Here is a 21,069-nt window from a genome sequence, read left to right on the forward strand (position 1 = left end):
ACAATAGTTATAATTAAACACAATGACGCGAACAATTGAGCAATTAATTCACTTACTACTGGAAGATTCAAAGTGGCAGAGGTGATGAGGGGAGGGCAGACTGGTCACAATTCTTAAGGTTAGGAAAACTGAAAAAATCCGACAATAAAAGTTCGTAAATGGTGAATTTAATTGTTTCTACTGCCCACTGTGTTCGTATCACTTACAGCAATTGCGATGAAGTATTTCACCACGTTTAATATATTATCTTTCCAAAAAACAGCTAAACGCGTCTACCTGAATTATAAAGAAAATAACGCAGATGAAATATTAGTCGCCAGTAGGGGGCACTGCTGCAGTAGTTTCTATTCCGCGCTTTGTAAATTGAATGAAAGGCCAGCTGGTAAACTTGTTACTGAAAACAACGTGTCATAGGGGCGGGGCCACAGGGAGACTGCTTCCAGATGAAAGCTGATTGGCCCACGGAGTATCCCCGCCCCTGTTACTCACCGATTTAAAATACGTCCTTGGCTAATGATAAGGGTGTCCACTCTATATGAATTATGGCCCCTGTTATACCCCCACCTTAAAAAATCATATAATCACCCATGATGTATGAATGTATATGCGAATATATCGCATCGCTGGCGAGACAGCTGCGCATAGCGGAGCCCAGTAAGTGCGCCTAGCATGCTGGGTATATTGTAAATAGCTCCTTGTTCGTGTAATTGTAAATACTTGTTGTATTCCCTCTTGTCGTGTGTGCCCTTGCCTGTGTTATATGTGAACCCCGTCCGATTCTCGCGTGTCATTGTATAAATTACCCAGCGTGTGTGTGTCGTACAGTCCAACGTCAAACCCCCTTGTGTTTCATTTTATGGGTGGTTTCGTGGTTGTGTTGGGCCAGTTAAAAGCTTAATAAAAAAGGCATTGTTTTCTTTTCAGTACGAGCTTCGTTTTTTTGCACCCGGAGCGGTGCCTTTGTTTGCCAGGCATTGTAATATTTAGTGTCCAGAAGTGTGATGAATTGTATTAAAATATTTAACGGTATACATTGCTAATACAGCAAATTAAATGCATATACTAATGATATACGTATAAAGATATATTTGTGTTGTCCATCTATCCATTTTCCAACTGCTTGTAAGGAACAGCACCAAAGTAACCACACTGTACCCTCCCCTAAACCAAGACACCACTTTCTTCACCCTGCTCTTGATCACTACAGGGTGAACATTTGCAGTGTTGCCAACTTTGGTCAGCTGGCTGGCTTGAGATTTTCCATTTGAGACAAGTCTGCACACATATTTACATGTATGTAATAGTTTTATTACCTTGTAAATACTCTGTAGGGTTTGCAAACTACCCCAACGCTTTTGATTTTAGGTTTATAATGGAATAATATAGATGTGCCGTAAGATTTCTTGCATTTCTCGCATTGTCTGAATGCGAGTGTCACACCAGATGCGTCAAAGTTGGCAAACCCTGTATTTGTGAACATTAGGTTTGACTCACGGTTACAACTGACATCTGAGCAAATCATAATACACTGCACATTCAAGATGGTATATTTTATGATGATTGCAGCATGTGTGTCTCTTCCTTAACAGTAATGATTGTAGAAAGTGTACTTATTAAAAATGCAAAATCACAAGCTGTAATTTAGCTTTATTTGCTCAGACATACAACATTCACACCTTGAATAGACAGTTCACTGTTGGTGTCACTTGTAGTGCACAGTAGTGTGTAAACATACAGACAGGAAGTTCATGAAAAGAAAGTAGAAGTCATTAATGACTAACGTGACATTCAACAGCAAAAATTCCCCACAAAATCCCCAGCAAATCCAACACAATTTCATTTCCCTTTTTAAGTCTACATCAGTGTTCACATATCTGCATTCCAACAGCACCACACTAAGGCTTTTCAGTCTTGTGTCTTAACAAGAGTTGTCCCAGAACTCTTTGAGTACAAATTCTGTCAGTCTCTAGCTGTAAAGCTCAACAGTGTCAAAAATTAGTCCTATAAAGATCAAGACAATTTTACTGAAATTCAGGATAGGTTATTTACTTAAGAGTATAGACACACCCAGAGGCACAGTGACAGGCCAGACAGGGCAGGAAAAGGCCTGGGTCCCCAAGCTGGGAGGGGGGCCCCGAGAGTGGGCGGTTGCATTGTACATTGCTGGGGAAGGGGGAGTTGGAGGGCTCCATGGCCCCCACAGTCCCTAGAATCTCCTCAGAACATGCCTCCTGCAACTTGAATCTCTGACCATAAGGTGGAAAGGCCAGTTTAATTCTCACAGAGACTTTTCTCACATTCCTGGCTCCCGCTCCACATCAGACCTTGATGTTTTAGTACCAGCACAGATATTTAGACTCCATGCTTTTTTCAGTCACATATCCCTGAGGTGGCAGTCAGGGAAATGACATGTACCTCGTCTGCCCCCCAAGAAAGTCCTGCCCTTCTTGGGTACTGCTGTCACTTAAGGAGCGCCCGTTGTAGCCCGTAGGGGCCGGGATCCACCAATTTTCTGCCGAGTTCTTCAGTTGTGCCAAAGGATCTGGAACTATGCACTGCTCCACTGTGAACACCACTGGCAGCACGACCAACAGCAGGATCAACCCCATTGCTCCCAGCCAATAGGAGGAACCCAACTGGCTAGGGTTGGCACTGATGTCTCCCCAATTCTGGTAGGTGAAGAACGACCAGCACAGCAGGAAGAAAAACCCTAACAGGTGCAAGAGGGAGAAACTGTGTCAGATGAGTCACCAACATATTTAAGGCGATGCTAGACAATACTGGTGCCTCTATATAGACTTTCTGTTGCATGAAATAGGCCGAATAGCATACACACAAAACCACAATGACCACTGGTTTTACCTGTGCATGACAACGTGATGAGAAGCAGCGTGGTGGGGTAGAGCATCTGTCCCACCATTAGCAGGGACCGGGTGTTGGAATAGGAGCGTACGGTCTGCGACGTCCAGCAGAAAGCGAAGGTGAGACACAGCACCCCCGAACTCAGACCCATCAGGAAAGACAGGATAGCGAAGACATACTCTGCCTCTGTGATGCCGACACAAAAATGGAAGAAAGGCCACACCAGTTAGTGGAAGAGTATTCCTCCATTTGAAGCTGCTTGCTCGGATCCTTGCATACCTGAAGGAGGCCTGACGCTCGCTTAAACCTGTCTACACCCTACCCAGAAGTTTTGAAACAAAGCCAAAACAAAGCACAGCTGGCACAAACGTGCCTTTCATTCCTGCTCTGCCATCTCATTATTACTCGGAACAACAAAGTGATGAGTAATATTGCGGAAGGTGTACAGAAATAAGTCCAGAAAGTGCTGGCTGAAAACTGAACCAAAGTGGTATTCCTGTGCTCCTCAGATAACTCAGATCCTCACAAAATGACATGATTTAGAAATTCCCCGCAAAAACCCTGTCGGCCACAGAGCCGCAACAAGTCAACGCCTGCTGATTGTGACTGAATTCCTGCTAAATTTACAGGCATGTACGCCCCCAGCACAATACCGCTTCGAAGTATTTTTGAAGCCCGAAACATAGCAAGGCAATTTTTGGTGAGAGTCAGTAAGAGTGAGTGACTGCCTGTTGCACCAGTGTGTCCAGCACGGTCAGATATGGTCGGTCCCAGTTGGCACTGTTTTGGCCGACTGATTATGTTAAGTCGGTGTTGAAGCAAGTTGGTGACACCAAGTTCTCTGACTAGGCTGTATGTCAGCTGTCACCTAGTTGTGCCGCTGCGTTCCATCACACATTTTCATGATGTGATGAGAGGGGCCATCAGCTTAGTATGTATCCAGCCAAAGACCTTCACCGTTAAAAAACATTATTTCAGTAAACTATACCCTGTGAGGCATATGCTTTTCTACAAAGGAACCAGGTTAAAGTTTGTTGATGTTCTACCACCCGTCCCTAATCTCGCGTGCTTTTTCCCCAGGAATACCTGGAGCTCCTATACCGCACCATAAGGCTACAAACTGTTAAAACACTTAAATGTGTTAACTGACCAGCAACTCACCATAAGTGGGGGGGACTCCGGCGTCACCACTGTCTCTCTTTGTGTCATTGACCTTCTCCCACAATCCCTGGTCGCCAAACCAACGGGGCGTCCACACGGCATACATGACACAGCCACAACCTGCCAGGCCAATGGCAGACTGGGCCAGGCGGAACCGGCTGGCCGGGTTGCGCAGCTCGGAGGAGGACAGCATCCTCACTGAGAGGGCAGGAAAGGGAGACGGCATATTTAGGTGAAAAATGAAACAGGGCAACAAAACTAGTACTAAATATAATGACCATTAACATTCAGGCAAAACAATAAAGTACTGAGAGTCAATTCAAAATCTGTTCTTACCTGACGTCTTTATGCAAGCTTAATAATCCTGAATATCTTCTCCAGGAATGTACTGGACTGAAGCAAATTTGTAGGTAAGATCTAGATAAACGGCGATGTCTGTAACAGCACTCTCCTGTCTAGGCGGCCCACACCGAGCTAAAACACTGAGCGAGCGGGGAGAACAGAGCACACTTTTATTGGCCCGCCCCCCCAGTGCAGAGGGAGGAGGCTACAAGACAGCGGTCCTTCCATGAGCCCCCGAGTAACGGAAAATCCCCCCCACAAAGTCCCCCAAAAGACCCCGTGACGTGTAGGACTAGTGAAAGTGAAATCAAGCCCTCGCTGAAGCTTCCTCCCCCATTTCACTCACAAAATCAAAAGTACGAAATTATCTCCGTAACAGTGGTGCTTTAAACCCAGTCCAATGCAAAACAAGTATATGTATGCCTACATTATCATATAACACATACTGTATATACATTACATATAAGCACAACACACTGTGTTTTACATTAAAAGATTCCTGGTTTGAATCCCCAACCAGCAAGGCACCACTGAGGTGCCCTGAGCAAGGTACCGCCCCCAAGCTCCGCTCCCCGGGCGCTGAATTAGCTGCCCCCTGCTATGTCACGATGTCACATATAGGTTAAATGCAGAGGACACATTTCGTTGTTGTGCACTGTGTGCTGTGGTGTATCAACAATAAACACTGATCATTGAATTCTAAATTCTAATTCTACATATCTATTTATCTATCACTCTATCTATATATAGATATCTTCATATGGATATTTTCAAAAGCAGTGTCTAACCTTTAAATTCCAGTACGACATCATCACTTTCAAATAGCAGTAGCCTCAAAAAGTTTCTTTTTCACACCCCCCCTAAGTATTACACCACGCAAACTGTCTCAGGAAGTTTACTATGAGGCCTGTGAAATTACATCCTGTGGTCCAGCACTTACATATACAGTTTGAGATATCCAGGGATGTTGGGATAGGAGGGTTTATACAGTGTCAGGTCTGTCACAAAGTGATTCACCACAGCAACGGAGACACCAGTGCACACCTTCAGCCCACCCATGTTAAAAGGTCCCTCCCTCTCACAACGTACCGGAAAGACCCACACAAGCTTTGAAGTCAGAGAGACTGTAGGCTCATTACATAAACCGCAGGCATGGTTTCTGTTATCGGAGTTTCCTTCTGTAATGGCAAACCCACTCTCACCCCCCACGTGCCCAGAAAACAAGAAAAAAACGCAGAAGTTTCACACACAAACACATATATAGTAAATAAACTTTTGAGTTTGAATTTTTGTTTCCATTACCAGCAAAATAAGGCATTGTTTTTGGCAGGACAACAGATATGAAACAGTATTAAGAGTAGTATTTTCGAAATACATTTTGTACGCCAAAATGGAAATTTTCCAGAGAAACCTGCAAAAATGGATCCAGAACTAAACATAAAATTCAGGGTTTGATTTACCAAATCATAAGAGGGATAAAACACATTTTTCACTTTCTTGCTCTGTCCAGCAGATCTTTAAAAACGTCTAACACCTCTGGATCTTCTTCTGATGACCGTTCTGGAGTATTTTTCTCCAGCCAATCAGAGGAGCGTATCTGCTGTCGCAGGGTGTCAATCAGCGAATCCAGCTTCCCAAGTGGTGGGCCAGCCTGCATGTCCATCAGTACAAAGTTCTCAACGGCCAAAGACAGCCCATGGTCCTGACCCGCCCCCTCATTCTCACTGGGCTGCCCCTTCCCTGCCGGGGCTGCTGATGCTGCACCCTTTGCATTCTGCTCAGCACTCTCACTTCCTCCGTCCTCCAATTCGTCCTCTCCGGAGTCTTCTCCATCTGTTGCATCTTGCTCTTCGACAGATCGTCTGTTTGACTGCTCCAGTTCCCTCATAGCTCTGCTAATCCTCTCCATCCCTTAGGATAGAGAAGGAATGTGGAGGTTAGCAGAGCAAAAACATTTCAAGTACAGTGACTCTGTCACTCTGAGGCGACTTAGGCCCAATCCCAATACCCCAACTTAGCCCTACCCCTCCGTTTTGCGCGTACCCGCATAGGGTAGTGTTGTCCCATTTCTTTTTAGCAGCGAGGGGTAGTGGTGTTCATAAATCAAGACAGCCCTCGAAACGGAGATTTTTCAGATGCTGACTCAAAACCGAGTGAAAGTAGAAAATTCCCACAATACATTGCAATACACAAGAAAAGAAAAGTTGGCTAGCGGTGTGGGGAAAGAAGCTCATCTCTTTATAAATACGCTTGCAAAAAAATCTAATTTTGGCGGAATATCTTAGTTTAATGTAAGTGAAACGGAGTATGAGGTTGAATTTTTCAAAAACAATTTTCTGAAAATCGTTAATTCCGTGCGTAGAAACAGAGCAGTATCTCTAGTATTTATAGAAAAAGAACTGAGCAGGGGTGAGTTTCACAAAACCGTTGAAGAATTAAGAACGTATTTACTCACAGAGAGAGCATTCAAAGTCCTTTTTATGTAGTTTCTGTTTATGTAGAGAGACACTTTTGGGAAACTCACCCCCTATTGTTTTCTATGTTTCGTGCAATAGTCTTCTAAGTGCATTATTCTACATCGTGGAATATGTAAAAGATATTGTTCCTGACATATTGTTTATGCAACATAAACACATTGTTTATGCAAAACGTGTACATGTTTTATAGAAATATTGCATGCAATATGCTTAATTTTATATTTGCGTGCCACTGCCAAAGGAATGCTAATCCACAAATCGACAGTGTCATGATCATTTTGTAATATTCTAGGGACACGTCAGTGGTATAATCATGTTGTAATGTTAAAGTGACTTGTCCGTGTTATAAGCATGTTGTACTATTCCAGGGACTCCCGAGCAAACCAGGCAGCTCATAAAGTTCAGGGCACATAATGAAGAGCAGTTCACCAAAAAAAATATGCTGCTAAACAGCTTTGGGAGTGAGTAGCCCATTTGCCTTGCAATCTGGGTATGTTTATTTTTATTTTATAAAATATGTTTATTCTAATTTGTATGTTAATTGCTGTGTACATGCACAGAAAGTCACATTTATAAAAGGAAATAGCCAAATACATTAAGCAATGAAAATTAGGTACGTTATATTATGAACATTGTGACACAGGTAAAGCGACAGGTAAAACTTTAGCCAGGCACTCTAGCTGACACAAACACGAGTCGTTTTTAAACGATATCTCATAAAAATCCACAAGCGTTAGCAGGCGTCGCAGACGTCTTCTGAGAGTATTCATTTCTTCTGCGAGTATTCATCACGCGGAGTATGATGATTAAAATGCACGCAGTCGACAACGCCATACCTTGAGCCGGCATTGTTACAAACAAATGCAGAGTCGCAGGTGTGAAATGTATGTGCGATGGTCGACTGCTGATGACGTAAGCGAGTGGTGTCCCGATTCCTAGGTAAAGATTTCAAGCCCTACCCCTTATGGCTACGACCTGTGAAGTCAACTTCGGAAGGGAGGGCCCTCGAAATCTAGTAGTAGGGCTAAGGGAGGAGAAATGGGATTGGGCCTTAGCCTCCTTTAGCAACACTGTCATGCAAACAGTAATAAACTTTTAAGATTGGGGAAAACAGTTATAAAGAAATATATCGAATCAAAACCAGGTATTTTCTATATAATAACAGCACCAGTAAGCAGACTGTTCAAGTTTCATTCTCTTTATACAATGGTTGCAATGTTCTTACATTAGTTAAAAAAGCCCCCGTCATTCTAGCAGACAGAAGCAGAGTCTCACAAAAGTGCAGCTGGAATGCACAAACATTTAGAAAAGGGTGACAGAAGGAGAAATTTGTACATCTGTACATTTGCTGTATTTTTACGACCCCACTAGATGGTGCTCTCTGTTGAAAAAAGGGCACAAAGCATGCCCCAAAGCAACTCAAGAGCACCATCTAGTGGGGTCAAAAAATATAGCAAATGGTTCATGAAGCGTCATTTCTCCAAGACAAGACCATCATAATGCAGTCAGTATCACAGAGATAATAAACATTAATAATAAGAAGAACTGAAAGGGTAATTATTATTAATAGATTGTTATGTACTATTAGTCAATCAGAAAAGTGGGGAGGGGTATACTGACCCATACGCAGGCTGGGCTCCGGAATGGAGAAGACGAGACGAAACCAGCCTGGAGTGCTGCACTGGTAGGACTGCCCACAGCTGACCAACACCTTGTGCCTCAGAAAGCATCTCCACAGCGCCAGCTCCGCCTGGAAGGTCTGTTCCCTTAAGTACTGGGGGGGGCACAGGCAAGTCACATCTATGGCTGGGTCTCAACCTCCCTTTGTAGTCTCCTGCGATTCCCCTCTCCCAGGATCGTCCCCTTGTTCCTGCCCTCAGGACCCAGGCCAGAAGCCGCCTCTTACCTTCCTCATGTCGACCCAGACAAAGAAGCCAGCGGGCCTGTGAAGGTATGGCAGCCCCAGGTTCTGCAGCTCCCCGGTCATGCAGCGGTGAGCTGCCTGCAGCCTGGCCAGGTTCTCCGGCAGGAATTCTCGGCTGATCCATTCTGAGGGAGGAAACCATTTAGAGATAGAGCTGGATGGATTTGCTTCAGCAAAAAAAATAAACACCTTTTAACTAACAAAAACACAGTTAAAAAGCTCAGGGATCCATCTGTACTGCATGCAACGTCCCTGGCATTCTGCCTGTCATACCCCTGTCCCGGAGCAGTCGGGCCACCTGGTGCTGAGAGGGTCCAGGGACGCCATGGAAGGAGGCCAGTTGGTCCAGAGCTTCGATCAGGTCCCGGTTCTCAGAGTACAGCACACCCACCCGGATCCCAGCTGCGGCAAAGTCCTAGTAGGTGCATGGATAGGCAGGATGCGACGTGACACAGAGAAAATGACAAGCTAACACCAACAAAGCCCCCCACCCCCCAGGGCGCTCACCTTGCTGACGCCCCACAGCATGTGGGTTCGCTGAGCATCTGGCAACCTGCCAACACATCCCCCAGTTACTGGCGCACTGTACATGGAGCCAAACGCGAAAACAACAGTCCCCATAAAGGCAGTGGAGGCGAGCTTGCCTGCTGAGGCTGAGGACACTGGGGAACGTGGCCGACTCGTCAAACACAGACAGCATGTACACCTCATCCACAATGGCATGCAGCTCGTGTCTGTCAAAGAAGAATAAAACTAGCAGTCAGCATTTACGAGTCCTACCAGTCATTCCAGTTACTCTTTTCTCCTCAGCTGGGCTGGAACATAAAGTGTAAACACTTTCAGCTTATTTATGAGTCTACAATTTTATACCAGCGTGCGACAGATTTACAGCTGATTTCTGTTATGAACAATGGTCATAATCTCAGAATCACACACCAGGCAACCCTAACCCTGAAGCAACGCTGATATTTTTTTTTTTTTTTTTTTTTACACACCCATCGAGGCCACACATTTTTATATTCTGTGGAGACATAACATGGCAGAAGGATAAAATTGTACGTCATTACTTCTCCCCAGGTCTTTTTGAGTATCCAGTGAAAACACCACAGGTTTGTTTGATAGTTCTAGGAAATTCATGAAAAGGACCTGCCAACTTTTTTAATAGGAGTATTATATCCTGTCACTTTCAGGGAGTCAAAAGTTTCTGAGTTCATCCCCAAATCAAGAAATGCAGCTCACTTCTTAGCGAACTCTAGGAGGTCTGTCATTTCTTGTGCAGAGTAGATCTCTCCAAGTGGATTGTGGGGGTTCATCAGGATTAGGGCTCGAACATTAACACCCTGGATAAGACAACAGAGTCAGCGTATGGAAGAAGAACTAGACTGGTCCTTCAAAGAAGGAACTTATGGATAAATGTGTGGTGAAGCCTGTCTGTGAGATACCTCACTCTGGGCCTTGCCCAGAGCTTCCTCCAGTTTCTCCACTGACAGCTGAAAGGGGCGATGTTCAGAGCCACCAGGCTAAAGCCCCGTGAAACATCCGGGAGACATGCAACAAACCATACAACTGGTCAATGAACAAGACACATAAAGAACTGCTATACAGAAGGGAACCAGATACCACAAGCATGACCCCATGAACACAGGCACCAGTGGCGAGGCTATACATTATATCCTCACTCCCATTATTAGTGGTGGACAAAATGATGCTTTGTGAACCATTTGCTGTATTTTTGACCCCACTAGATGGTGCTCTTGGTTTGCTTTGGGGCATGCTTTGTATTATTTTTCCAACAGAGAGCACCACCTAGTGGCTTCAAGAAATACAGCAAATGGTTCACGTAGCGCCATTTTGTCCATCACTATCCATTACAAATTTAAAGCAGCGTACCTCACAGTCCAGGTGTGCATGAACCAGTTTCACACCGCTGTACAACTTAACATCTTCGGTTATCACACCATAGAAGGGTGTGGCGATGAGGATCGCGTCTGGAACCCATAGAACACTGTTCTAAACATGTGACCCCAGAAACCAATAATAAAAATACATTCAGCTGACTCTTATCAAGGAGCATGCTTGGTGACCGAATTAATTATGGGTCGAGGACTTTTGATTTTAGGGTATGTAAAGCTATTCTTACCATCAGGGTCACAGATTACCGCAGCAATAGCGGAGAAGAGTGAGCCACAGCCGTTCATCACCACCACCTGAACACCAGAAGACCTCTTAACACCTCCATGGCCATACAGTTTAAATACTGATAGCCTGTCTATCAACATTGTTCTAGCATTGCGCATATATGCACACGCACACACAAACAAAGACGCACACACTCACGTTGTCTGCTTTCAGGGGGTTCGGGGACTTGCAATAGTGAGTCAGAAACTGGGCCACTTCATCTCTGAGGCTACGTGGGGCGAGAGGACATTGCGTATTCAACACGAGACCTTCCGCCAGGGTGTGTGGGACTGCCATGCAGGCATCTGAGAGTTGCTACGGAAATATTGTACAGAATTGTGCGTATGCAGCACTTTGTAATAGTGCTGCCCACCACCCACTAAGCTTCAGACAAGGTCAACGCTGTGCTGCGTTCCATTCCCAGACACAAACACGACAGATCCTATCCGAATGCCGCTATTAGGGGAAAATGGACCGTCCGTCATGCTGTCTGAGAATTAGCTACGAGGCAAAAGCACAGATTAGCTCCCTTGGATTTAGTTTCCTATTCATGGTTAGACCAAAACAGTCAGAGGGAGCATAACATTATGCAGCACTGATAATCTAATTGCAAATTAAACTTCCTACTGCTCCTGAAGTAATGGAAAAAAACCTTATCTTCCCTAGTAATGAAATAATAAGTCCCAGTTGCGTATTTCTGTCCTTGACAATAAGAATGGAATACTATATTTTGGAATGGATGTGTGTGGGGGGGGGGCAATCCTCACAAATGATGGCCTTTCCAGTCCGGATACTGTAGAAGAGCAGGGTCCACATGCAACATGTCTGCCTGCGTCAGCTGGGAGAGACAGTGGAGAAAACAATCACACCGGCTGAGTGGTGGAGGGGGGTCAGAGATTCAGCCCACAGAAAAACAAGTGCATCCAGACACATCTTCATTTTTTGAAAACTTCCCAATCCGGTCAGCAGACAGTTCATGTTTTTGCTCCCTCCCAGCTCCCTGCCAGGCAGTTCACATCCCGGGAGCTGGGAGAGAGCAAAAACATGGACTGTTTGCGGGGACTGGATTCGGAAACACTGGTTTAAAACAAAGAACAACTGATGGACAACAGCCTCTCTGTCTGCGTTGTTTAATAGGAACATTCCACTGCTAGAATGCTGCTCCTTTGAGGAAGGTTTGCACTGATAATCATCTCAGTCAAAATATTTAGAGGGGCAGCCTATGGGAATTTAGAAATAAATTGAACAATGTGTTGCAATGATCATAATAATGATGTATGATGACTTATTTAGAGTCCAGGAAAGGACAGGCAGACACTAAAGCAGTGGTTCGAATCCTGTTATTGGTGACCCCCCCCCCCCCCCACCCCCACCTGCCAGAATGTTTTCATTCCAACCCTTCATTCCAAACCTTAAATCAGGCTCAGATGGTCCTTAATAGGCTAATGATGAATGTGGCAGGTTGAAAGCAGTGTGGGCTGGAATGAAAACATTCTGGTGGGAAAGGAGGGTGGGGGAGCAGGAACCAGATTAAGAACCACTCTCTAATGTAAACCCCGGGTATGAAATCCAAAGGGACTGAAGGTGTGGATGTTGGCAACATTGAAAAACTATAGCTGTTAAAAATAAATAAATAAATCACTGCACTCACTGTGTGTGCACTCTAAACCATTCTGGAGAATATTTTAGAAATCCTGAGTGGTCAGGTGTGACGACCTTTGTCCCCATATTTATGCCTACTGGGAGACAGATCACAAATACCAAAATTAAGAAAACTAAAATTCTTAGTTATAATGGGTGTAGTGATTACAGGCTGCAGGGTTAATTTGAGACACTAAAGCTCCAGATGTGAAGGACAATGCAATTCTTACAGTAGACCACTCGCAAAGCATGTTAAAAATGTAAGATCACTAAGATTAATGGTTGTTTATGGACAGAACATCTCTGTGGGATGGATTGTGGACATAAATCAGAACTGCTGAATCACCTGGTTAAATTTAATTTTTATATGTGCCTCTCTTTACCTATCTGACTATTATGCTGATATGTCGGATGTTGAAAAATAAATGTTGCTTTGTATGGCTGTCAATCGCTTTGCCTTTCCTGAAAAACAGCAAAAAAACTTTAACGCAGACAAGCACTCAGGCAAGCCACCGTCTCCATACCCGTTTGGAGAGCAGATCAAAACACAGCTTGTTCTCACTGGTGCCCATATTGATGATGCCCTGGAAGAAGAACACAAGACCTCACCAATGATGCTCTCTGAAAATCCCTCCCCAGGACACCTCCATGCAAGCATGCAAACGGGGCAGGAAGCGGGAATCCAGGAGCGCATCTATAACCTACGTCAGGGTTGCTGTTGGGGTCGTGCTTGTCAGCATGGTACAGGCCGTAGCCTTCCTGGATGACGCTCTTTTGCTGCCGGAAGCTACTGCCACGCCGCGAGAGGTAGATGCTATGCTGGGCTCTTCCTGGGTCCAAGGTAGGCAGTTCTGCATCCCAGGTAGGCTGGTTGGTGGGGTGGAATGGATCAGGGGGGCCAGCAGACCCCGACCGAGTGGCGGTGAGGGCGCTGGCAAAAATTGCGAAGAGGCGGAGCTCGTGCTGGCGGTCCAGCCGCTCCCGCCGCTGCTCCTGCCGCTCCCGCCGCTCCTCCGCCTTCGCCTCGCGCTCCAGCCGCGCCTCCTCCAGAGCCAGAAGCCGCTCCTCTGCCTCCCGCTGCCATCTCAAGAACCGCGCCAATGACAGGTCCAGGGCGTCCCTCCGCTGGCCACAGCCGCCGGCTCCCCCGCGGCCCAGCCTCCTTCGTTTGCGATGGCGGGGGGCTCCTCGGCCCTGTGGCCGCTCCCTGTCAAAAGCCTCCCCGTCGGGCTCTTCGTCCACCCCCGTTCGAGGATAGGAGGCCATCGACCATCCCGTGCCAGAGGAGCCGCCCATGTTCTGATCACTGAAACCTGGGGACAGAAAGTCCAAATGAGTTCACCGTCTGCCGTTCATTACACACAGCTCACCCAGGTCCCACAATGAAACAGTAATACGGGCCTGCACTGACTTTAGACTGAAGACAGACATTTGCTTTTAAATATTTAAACCAGCCTTTGTATATTCTCACTGCCGACCTGACACATAGTACACTTTACTCAAACATATAGTTTTAATATCTCCAAAAGATATTGCTGCAGGGGAATCACAATAAATCAAATCAATCCAATACTTGAGTATAACAACAACAACAACATGGACGATATCAGTTTGCCTTAATGACAACTTTCCAATCTTCTTGACATTTTATGCACATCATTTTCACTTAGGAAATTGTAGTTATCACCATAAAATCTATATAATTTAAACCAGTTTGTGGCATTCTTACTTTCAACAAAAGCGTCCATGTTTGTGCGCAGGTTTGCAGACAAGCTGACCCTCCCAGTCCAAAGTCTATGGTTATCTTACAACCCCTATTTGGATGGTCATTTCTTACACTCTCAGCGGATACTGCTATTTTAATAACCCATTTCAGGAGATGCATACCAACCTATCCTTAAATAAGGACAGGGTCCAAGTTCTAGTGTATTATAATCGAAAGTGAATCAATCCATAAAATATTCAGTCTGAATGGATTGCGGGCCCCGTCAATAACTTCGACCGACTAAATTGGTAGATTATTCTCTACAACAGTGTAATATGGTACCAAATCTATGTATTATATTCATCCATTCATTATTAATTCCGATATTACTGCGCTTTAGATGCCAGTTAGAAGGACTTCAATAATGAAACTAAAAATCACGCCGCCACTGACAGCCCATTAATTCCTTAATGGACTCCTCGCTTGTGATGTAACGGATTTACAGAACGGGAAATGCGGATAACACGCAGCATTTTACCTGAGGGGGAGAGACCGTCTCCCCGCCCCATGTCCGCGGAGTCTTCCCGCTCCAGTCCTAGGGATTTGTGCTCAACGTCGGCTTCCTCCGCTGAGCCGATCTGGTACAGCAGCTCTGGAGGAGGCGGATCAGAGTTCAGCAAACAGTCATCGGAGTCCGCGTCCTCGCATTTAATCTCCAGAGGATCGCCTTGCTTCTGGGTCTGCCCGAATAAGAAGGAGCCCGGGGGCTGCGATCCGAAAGCCGATGCTGGGAGACCGTGCAGGTGGAAGCCGTCTGAGGCAGCGGCTCCTTGGAGAACCTGGTGGGCTATGACCGTACCCCCCAAGGAGGAGTAAGATATGGAGGGTCGGTTTGTGAGCACCCGGTCCATGACCTCGTAGAACTTCCAGGGCCGCCCCCCGCGCATGGTTTTCTGGTGCTCCTTGATGCGCCGGTACTCCAGCTTCATTTTCTTGATCTTCTCCCGACACTGGTCCCCCGTGCGAAGGATGCCCTTTTCCCGCAACACTTCGGCGATCCGGTTAAACACGTGCTGGTTCCGGAGGCAGCTCTCCAGCTCGATTTGGACTGACTCATCCGCCCACAGCTGCAGCAGCTCTACCACCTCTGGATCGGACCAATTGCTGCCCCTTTCGTACTTTTTGCCACGAAAATCCATAACTGCCAAGTGCGTTTACGTGCACTTTTGACTTAAATGAAATGTCAACTACCTGCAATCCTGAAATTAGTTTAATCACCTGTATTAAAGCGCGTCACGCATCTTAAATACAAATGGTTGTGCATTATTATCTTCAAGTAATTTTCCACATATCATGCTTTGTATTCACGACTTCCACCCCACAGACCTGGGGGAAAAAAACTCAATCTGCCTAGTTTGCTACAAAACGTAGTTTATGGTTCAGAAGCCGAGCCAGATGCACGCACAAAAGTGACGCTAAACAGCGGCGTAGTTCTTACTGCGGCTCCGCTCCCCATCCGACACGCGACACGTCCAAACCAGGACTAGAACGGTTCAAATAAACTGTTCTTTCAGAGAAGCTCTACGCCCGCACGCGTTAAATAAAGCAATTTTTTTATTTAGTGTTGGGGCATAAAATGGGCGAAGAACTGGTAAAATACTACATCCGGGTTTACGGCACATGCGTGCTGTCCTTATTCCGGGATAACTTTGGCCCGTGTCAGGCGCCGGCCAAGCGAGCCGAAGCGGCTCATCGCGAGCAAGTTAGAGAAGCGAGCGAACTGCCGAGACTGAGGCGGCTCAGCAGCGCCCCCTAGCGTAAAATCAGCTCCGTGCCGTTAGCGATTCTCGTGAGTTTCAAATGAGAATCAAAGCCGAACGACTGTAGCTGGAATTTAATCTTTAATTGTAATGTTTTCCTTTGCTGGATACTGCTGGCTGGTTATGATGGTAAAAAAGTTTCACAAACCGGCAGGAATGAAAATCATAGTATGAATTAAGCATCTCTTAACTGCCTGCAAGAACGCAATAAAAGTTACATATTACATTGTTAATTTCGTCTTCTGAAATATATATAGGCCTATTGTATTTTTTGCCCTCCCTCCCATCATACACATATTCCTTTTGCGTTTTGGCTCCATTTGTTGTAGGGAACACAGATATATTACCAGTAATCAAATACTACGCTAGATTTAATATCTCCACCAGTTCTTGCGTATGGATATTACAAAGTGCAAGTAAAATGTCTTTGACAGTGGCGCCGCCAGGCCCTTGTTGGACAACAAACAATAATCGGGTGGTCCAGAAACGTTCTCAGCATTGTAAGCTTATAATGATCACTGACAACAGCAGAACCAAATTTAACATGAGTGTCTGGAATTTCCAGGTTCACAGTTATTCCCAGATGTGCTTTAACGCACAGTCTAATTCAGGCTGAAGTCCAGGGACATACACTAACAAATGGCCTTAACTAATGTTGCATAATTAAATTTGCTGTCTACAGCTTTGGGTAGTTAAGTTTGCCAGGCTGTTTGAGTATTGAAAATTATTCTGATGCAGTGGCTTCATAATCAATTGCCAGGCTTGGCTTCAGTGTCAAGGTACAATTACTCGATCATTCTATCTGAGCTAAATATTCAAACACATCAAGTTCAAAGATCAGAGAAGACAAGAAAAACAATTTTCCAAACTGAAATAAGCAAAGAACTGCTTTGGCATGCCCTTGTATAATGGCTGTAATGATGATATTTAAAACAGGTTTAAAAGTTTACTTCAATGTTGCCACAGTCTCTGTTGTGACATCAATCAACTGACAGCAATGTAGTGACAGAGTTACGATATTTTGAAATATACTAAGAACATGTGTCTGCTCTAAAACTTCACAATGTTCTGTTCTCTTTCCCTTAAAAGGAAATGTGCTTCTTGCTACTATGTGACTTGAGTTTTGTTAGTGCTAGAAAAGGGGCTGTTTTGAAGATTTATTTGCTTTTACTTCGTGATGAAAGTATCTAAAATACGGACTGCATTTCAGCTTGTGTAATAACCATGAGCACATATCATTATTTTATCATTTATCACTGGAGAACATCATCTGTGTGGCTGTGACCGTTCCAGGTAGACAGTCCATCAGGAGACAAAAAATAAACAGTTATGGCTGGACCCCATGTCTGCAAACAAATGTGCAAACACACCAATCTGTGAGCAATTCACAGAAACAATGCAGATCAAGGCTGCAGGGTACAGCCAAACAATACAAGTGCATGTCAGATGACTTCCTGGGCCTTGTTAAGAGCTATACTACTCTTGCTTATTTACCACCAATTTACTCCCATAGCTCACAAACCTGACAGCAAATATCTCCAGTATCTATCTCAAGATATTCTGGCAGGACAAAAAGCCTCCAGAGGGCTGGACTACTTGTGTGTGAAAGTATATTTGTAGGCAGTACTGGTCAGGGCCCATGTGGAGCCCTGGGCAAACTTTGTCTCGGTTGGCAAAAGATGTCACCGGGGTTGATGCCCTCAGAAAATGGCACCCTGGACAATTGCCCGTCTTGCCCCGTCCAGGATCCACCCCAGTTTGGAAGCGACAGATGCAGTGTCACGTAAAGCTTTTAGCTGAGGCTGGATAGATTCAGCCAATCAGGGCCTAGGAATCAGCAAGGGAGCGGAAGACGCCTGGACCCCCGCCCCCCCACTATGCCGCCATGTCAACATCGGTCAAGCCTTGTGAGGACATACACACTCCTCTGCTGACCATGCAGGGGCCGACTGGGCCTGCTGGTTCCGGCTTTAAAAGGGAGATGGACAAAGGGCACGAGGCATTCCGGTCTCTTCTGTGGAATCGGAGAATGACGACGCAATAACATCTATATTTGGCTGTCCCGAGCACCCCCAGCACTCCGAGCACCCCCAGCACTCCGAGCACCCCCAGCACTCCGAGCACTCCAAGCACCCCCAGCACTCCGAGCACCCCCAGCACTCCGAGCACTCCAAGCACCCCCAGCACTCCGAGCACCCCCAGCACTCCGAGCACCCCGAGCACTCCGAGCACCCCCAGCACTCCGAGCACCCCGAGCACTCCGAGCACCCCGAGCACCCCCAGCACTCGGAGCACTCCGAGCACCCCCAGCACTCTGAGCATTTTGAGCACCCCAAGCACTTCAACCATTTCAAGCACTCCAAGCCCTCGCAGACTGGTTTTGGCTGTGTTTGACCATCTACACCTCTCTCCACAAGAATGATTTACAACTACTTACAGACTCAAAGATAAAAAGAAGCAGATTTTTTTAATGGCCTGATTCACCTCATCTGAGTTGTCAGTACAAAGGAAATGACTGCTGTATTTTTGTTTCCGTCCATAAAGAATTGAGTTTAAACAATGGAAAAATTGATCTTTTCGCTTGCCATTTCCTTGCTTTTTATAACAGACTTCACCTGTATGCCTTATACTGACCATTAATCTCAGTGAAAACTGTCATAAGAAAGCAGACTAAGGTATAACACAGACAATGCATGTATTCACAGGAATACAATATTCTCCCTGTTTCCTTTGTCTCTGCCTACATTGTTGCTATCACTCTATCATGGTCAGTAGAGCATCTTGGAATTTCCCACTACTGCTTTGAGTATTAGCTTAGTTAATGAACTATACCCCAGGGGTAGGCAGTGCCGGTATCCAGCAGGTTTTCTGTCCTCCATGGTCTCTGAACCTCACCTGATCTCAGGCAAATAGAAACTCATCAGGTAGGATACAAAACCTGCTGGGTGCCAGAACTTCATCATCAGGAGTGCCTACCTCTCCTGCAGCCTGTCATAGTGTCATATATTTCATGTTTCATGTTTCATTCATCAAGGAGGAACAGCCAATAATGGTGCAGGACAAAGTTCATGGGAGTTTTACATAAACAAAAATGTTCTGAGGGCAGAAGGAAAAATGATTGGTTCAGGGAGATAGCCAATCAGATTGTAAAGTAGGTGGCCCCAAGCAACTAGAGGAGGTGAAACCAACCAATCAGATGTCCTGGACCCACCTCCTCTACAATCTGATTGGTTATCTCTCTGAACCAATATTTTTTCCTTCTGCCCTCAGAACATTTTAGTGTAAGTAAAACCATGAGCCAGGAGAATAACCCTTGAGGTTGTTTAAGCGAAGTGGCAGTTCCATCAGCCTGGTCGTCCTGTCCCCCAGTATTCCCACCTGCAGGGACGACATTCACATGCTGTCCTGCTCTTTCCCTTTCTCTCTATGTTCCTCCCAGCATGTTCTGTCCTGTCCCCTACTTCGGAGAATTATGAGCCACCAGCCGTACCCAATTGGCATTGCTTGCGACTGAAGGTGAGAAGACCACAGTAGCAGTAAACCTGTGTGTGCTGATTACCCCCTGCTGGTGAATAGTAGATTTTTTGCTTCACAGTGAAACTTACTATGATGGTACTTCAGATTCAGACTCAGATTACTTTACTTATCCCCAAGGGGAAAATTTTTGTGTTGCAGTAGCCGTTAACGTAAATGACAGAAAGACACAGACACGAGGTAGGCATAAGCATAGACGTAACTCTGCAATGCAAAAATATATGTACAAATATGCAAAAATACCTTTAGTGTGCATAATAAATGTAAATTTGTGCATTGTCTATTGCCTCAGAGGAGAAGAGTCCTCTTTCAGATTTGTTTTAGATGGTTATTGTCATGGGCAGGAATGACCTCCAGTAATGATTTTTATTGCAGTGGAACTGAAGGAGTCACTGTGTGGTGCATTGACCATAATGCTGAGCAGCTTATGTAACATCCTTTTCTCCACCATCAACTCCAGGGCTTCCAGGGGTTCCAGCCTTCAAATTCAGTTTATTCCGGCTCTTAGAGTCACCTGTTCTGATGCTGCTGCCCCAGCAGATGGATGCAAAGAAAACAGCACTTGCCACGACAGACTGGTAGAAGATATGCAACATCTTTCTGCACACATTGAAGGACTTCAGCCAACCTCACTGCTGCTGCTCATCCAGGTGAACCCCCAGGTATCTATAAGCCTCTGCCACCTCCACCATCTCCCAGGATGGTAACAGTGTTCAGCTTAATCCTGGTTCTCCTAAAATCCACAACCATCTCCTTCATCTTGGTCACATACAAGAGATGGTGGTTGTTCCCACACCATGCCACCACGTGGTCCACCAGTTCCCTGTACTCAGTCTCCTGTCCACCACTGAAATACCCCACAACTGTAGATTCATCTGAAGATTTCTACAGATGACAGGACTCTGAGTTATACTGGAAGTCTGAGGCGTACAGAGCGAAGAGGAAAGGTGAGAGTTCCGTCCCCTGCAGTGCTCCTGTGTTACTATCCGCCTGCTCATACACGTATCTACTCAGCCGCACAAACTGTAAAACCGTAATCGATAACACAGGCACATGTTACAACCTGGCTGTAATCACACACTGTAGGTTTGTATGACTCAGTACTTGTAGGTGGTCCTCATGAAAGGTCAACACCTTATCAAAGGAAAATCCCCAACTTGAGTCTAGTTTCAGTCATACATTCATCCCACGTCCACCAGTAACTACCCATGGGTGACCATAGATGGCTTGTGCGTCACGTCTGGGGCTGGAACTTCAGTGCCGGGAAGCAGAGACCTCTTCCACGCAAAGGGCTATCTCTCTACGTCCCAGACAGCCTTGGTGAGCTGGAAGCTGTCCAGTCACGTTCACTGGCACCCTCTCCTGTTTCACAAAGGCTGGTCCTCACGTGACTTCATGAAATCTGCTTTCCATTCCCAGCCAGGT

The 21,069-nt window shown here is 45.6% G+C and overlaps 1 protein-coding gene across 1 annotated transcript; it reads right to left on the reverse strand.

Moving 5' to 3' along the window:
* Positions 1 to 1,627: 1,627 nt before the first annotated feature.
* On the reverse strand, positions 1,628 to 16,082 carry accs (1-aminocyclopropane-1-carboxylate synthase homolog (Arabidopsis)(non-functional)). The gene is made up of 18 exons (XM_023842189.2): positions 14,829 to 16,082; positions 13,291 to 13,898; positions 13,110 to 13,169; positions 11,712 to 11,782; positions 11,104 to 11,173; positions 10,907 to 10,973; positions 10,657 to 10,754; positions 10,209 to 10,286; positions 10,006 to 10,106; positions 9,411 to 9,500; positions 9,274 to 9,319; positions 9,040 to 9,181; positions 8,749 to 8,891; positions 8,463 to 8,616; positions 4,360 to 6,276; positions 4,024 to 4,221; positions 2,863 to 3,048; positions 1,628 to 2,710 (listed from the first exon to the last, which is right to left on the reverse strand). The coding sequence occupies exons 1-15, from the start codon at positions 15,487 to 15,489 to the stop codon at positions 5,855 to 5,857; spliced, it is 2,811 nt and encodes a 936-aa protein (XP_023697957.1). The 5' UTR covers positions 15,490 to 16,082; the 3' UTR covers positions 1,628 to 2,710; positions 2,863 to 3,048; positions 4,024 to 4,221; positions 4,360 to 5,854.
* Positions 16,083 to 21,069: the final 4,987 nt, after the last annotated feature.

The sequence above is a fragment of the Paramormyrops kingsleyae genome, chromosome 13, assembly GCF_048594095.1.
Source record: "Paramormyrops kingsleyae isolate MSU_618 chromosome 13, PKINGS_0.4, whole genome shotgun sequence".
Taxonomy (NCBI): Eukaryota; Metazoa; Chordata; class Actinopteri; order Osteoglossiformes; family Mormyridae; genus Paramormyrops; species Paramormyrops kingsleyae.

Coding starts and splice junctions, on each gene's coding strand:
- accs (XM_023842189.2), bottom strand. CDS start 15,489: ATGGATTTTCGTGGCAAAAAGTACGAAAGGGGCAGCAATTGGTCCGAT. Junction 13,899..14,828: donor AGACGGTCTCTCCCCCTCAG/GTAAAATGCTGC, acceptor TTCTGTCCCCAG/GTTTCAGTGATCAGAACATG. Junction 10,974..11,103: donor ACCCCCTGAAAGCAGACAAC/GTGAGTGTGTGC, acceptor TCTGGTGTTCAG/GTGGTGGTGATGAACGGCTG.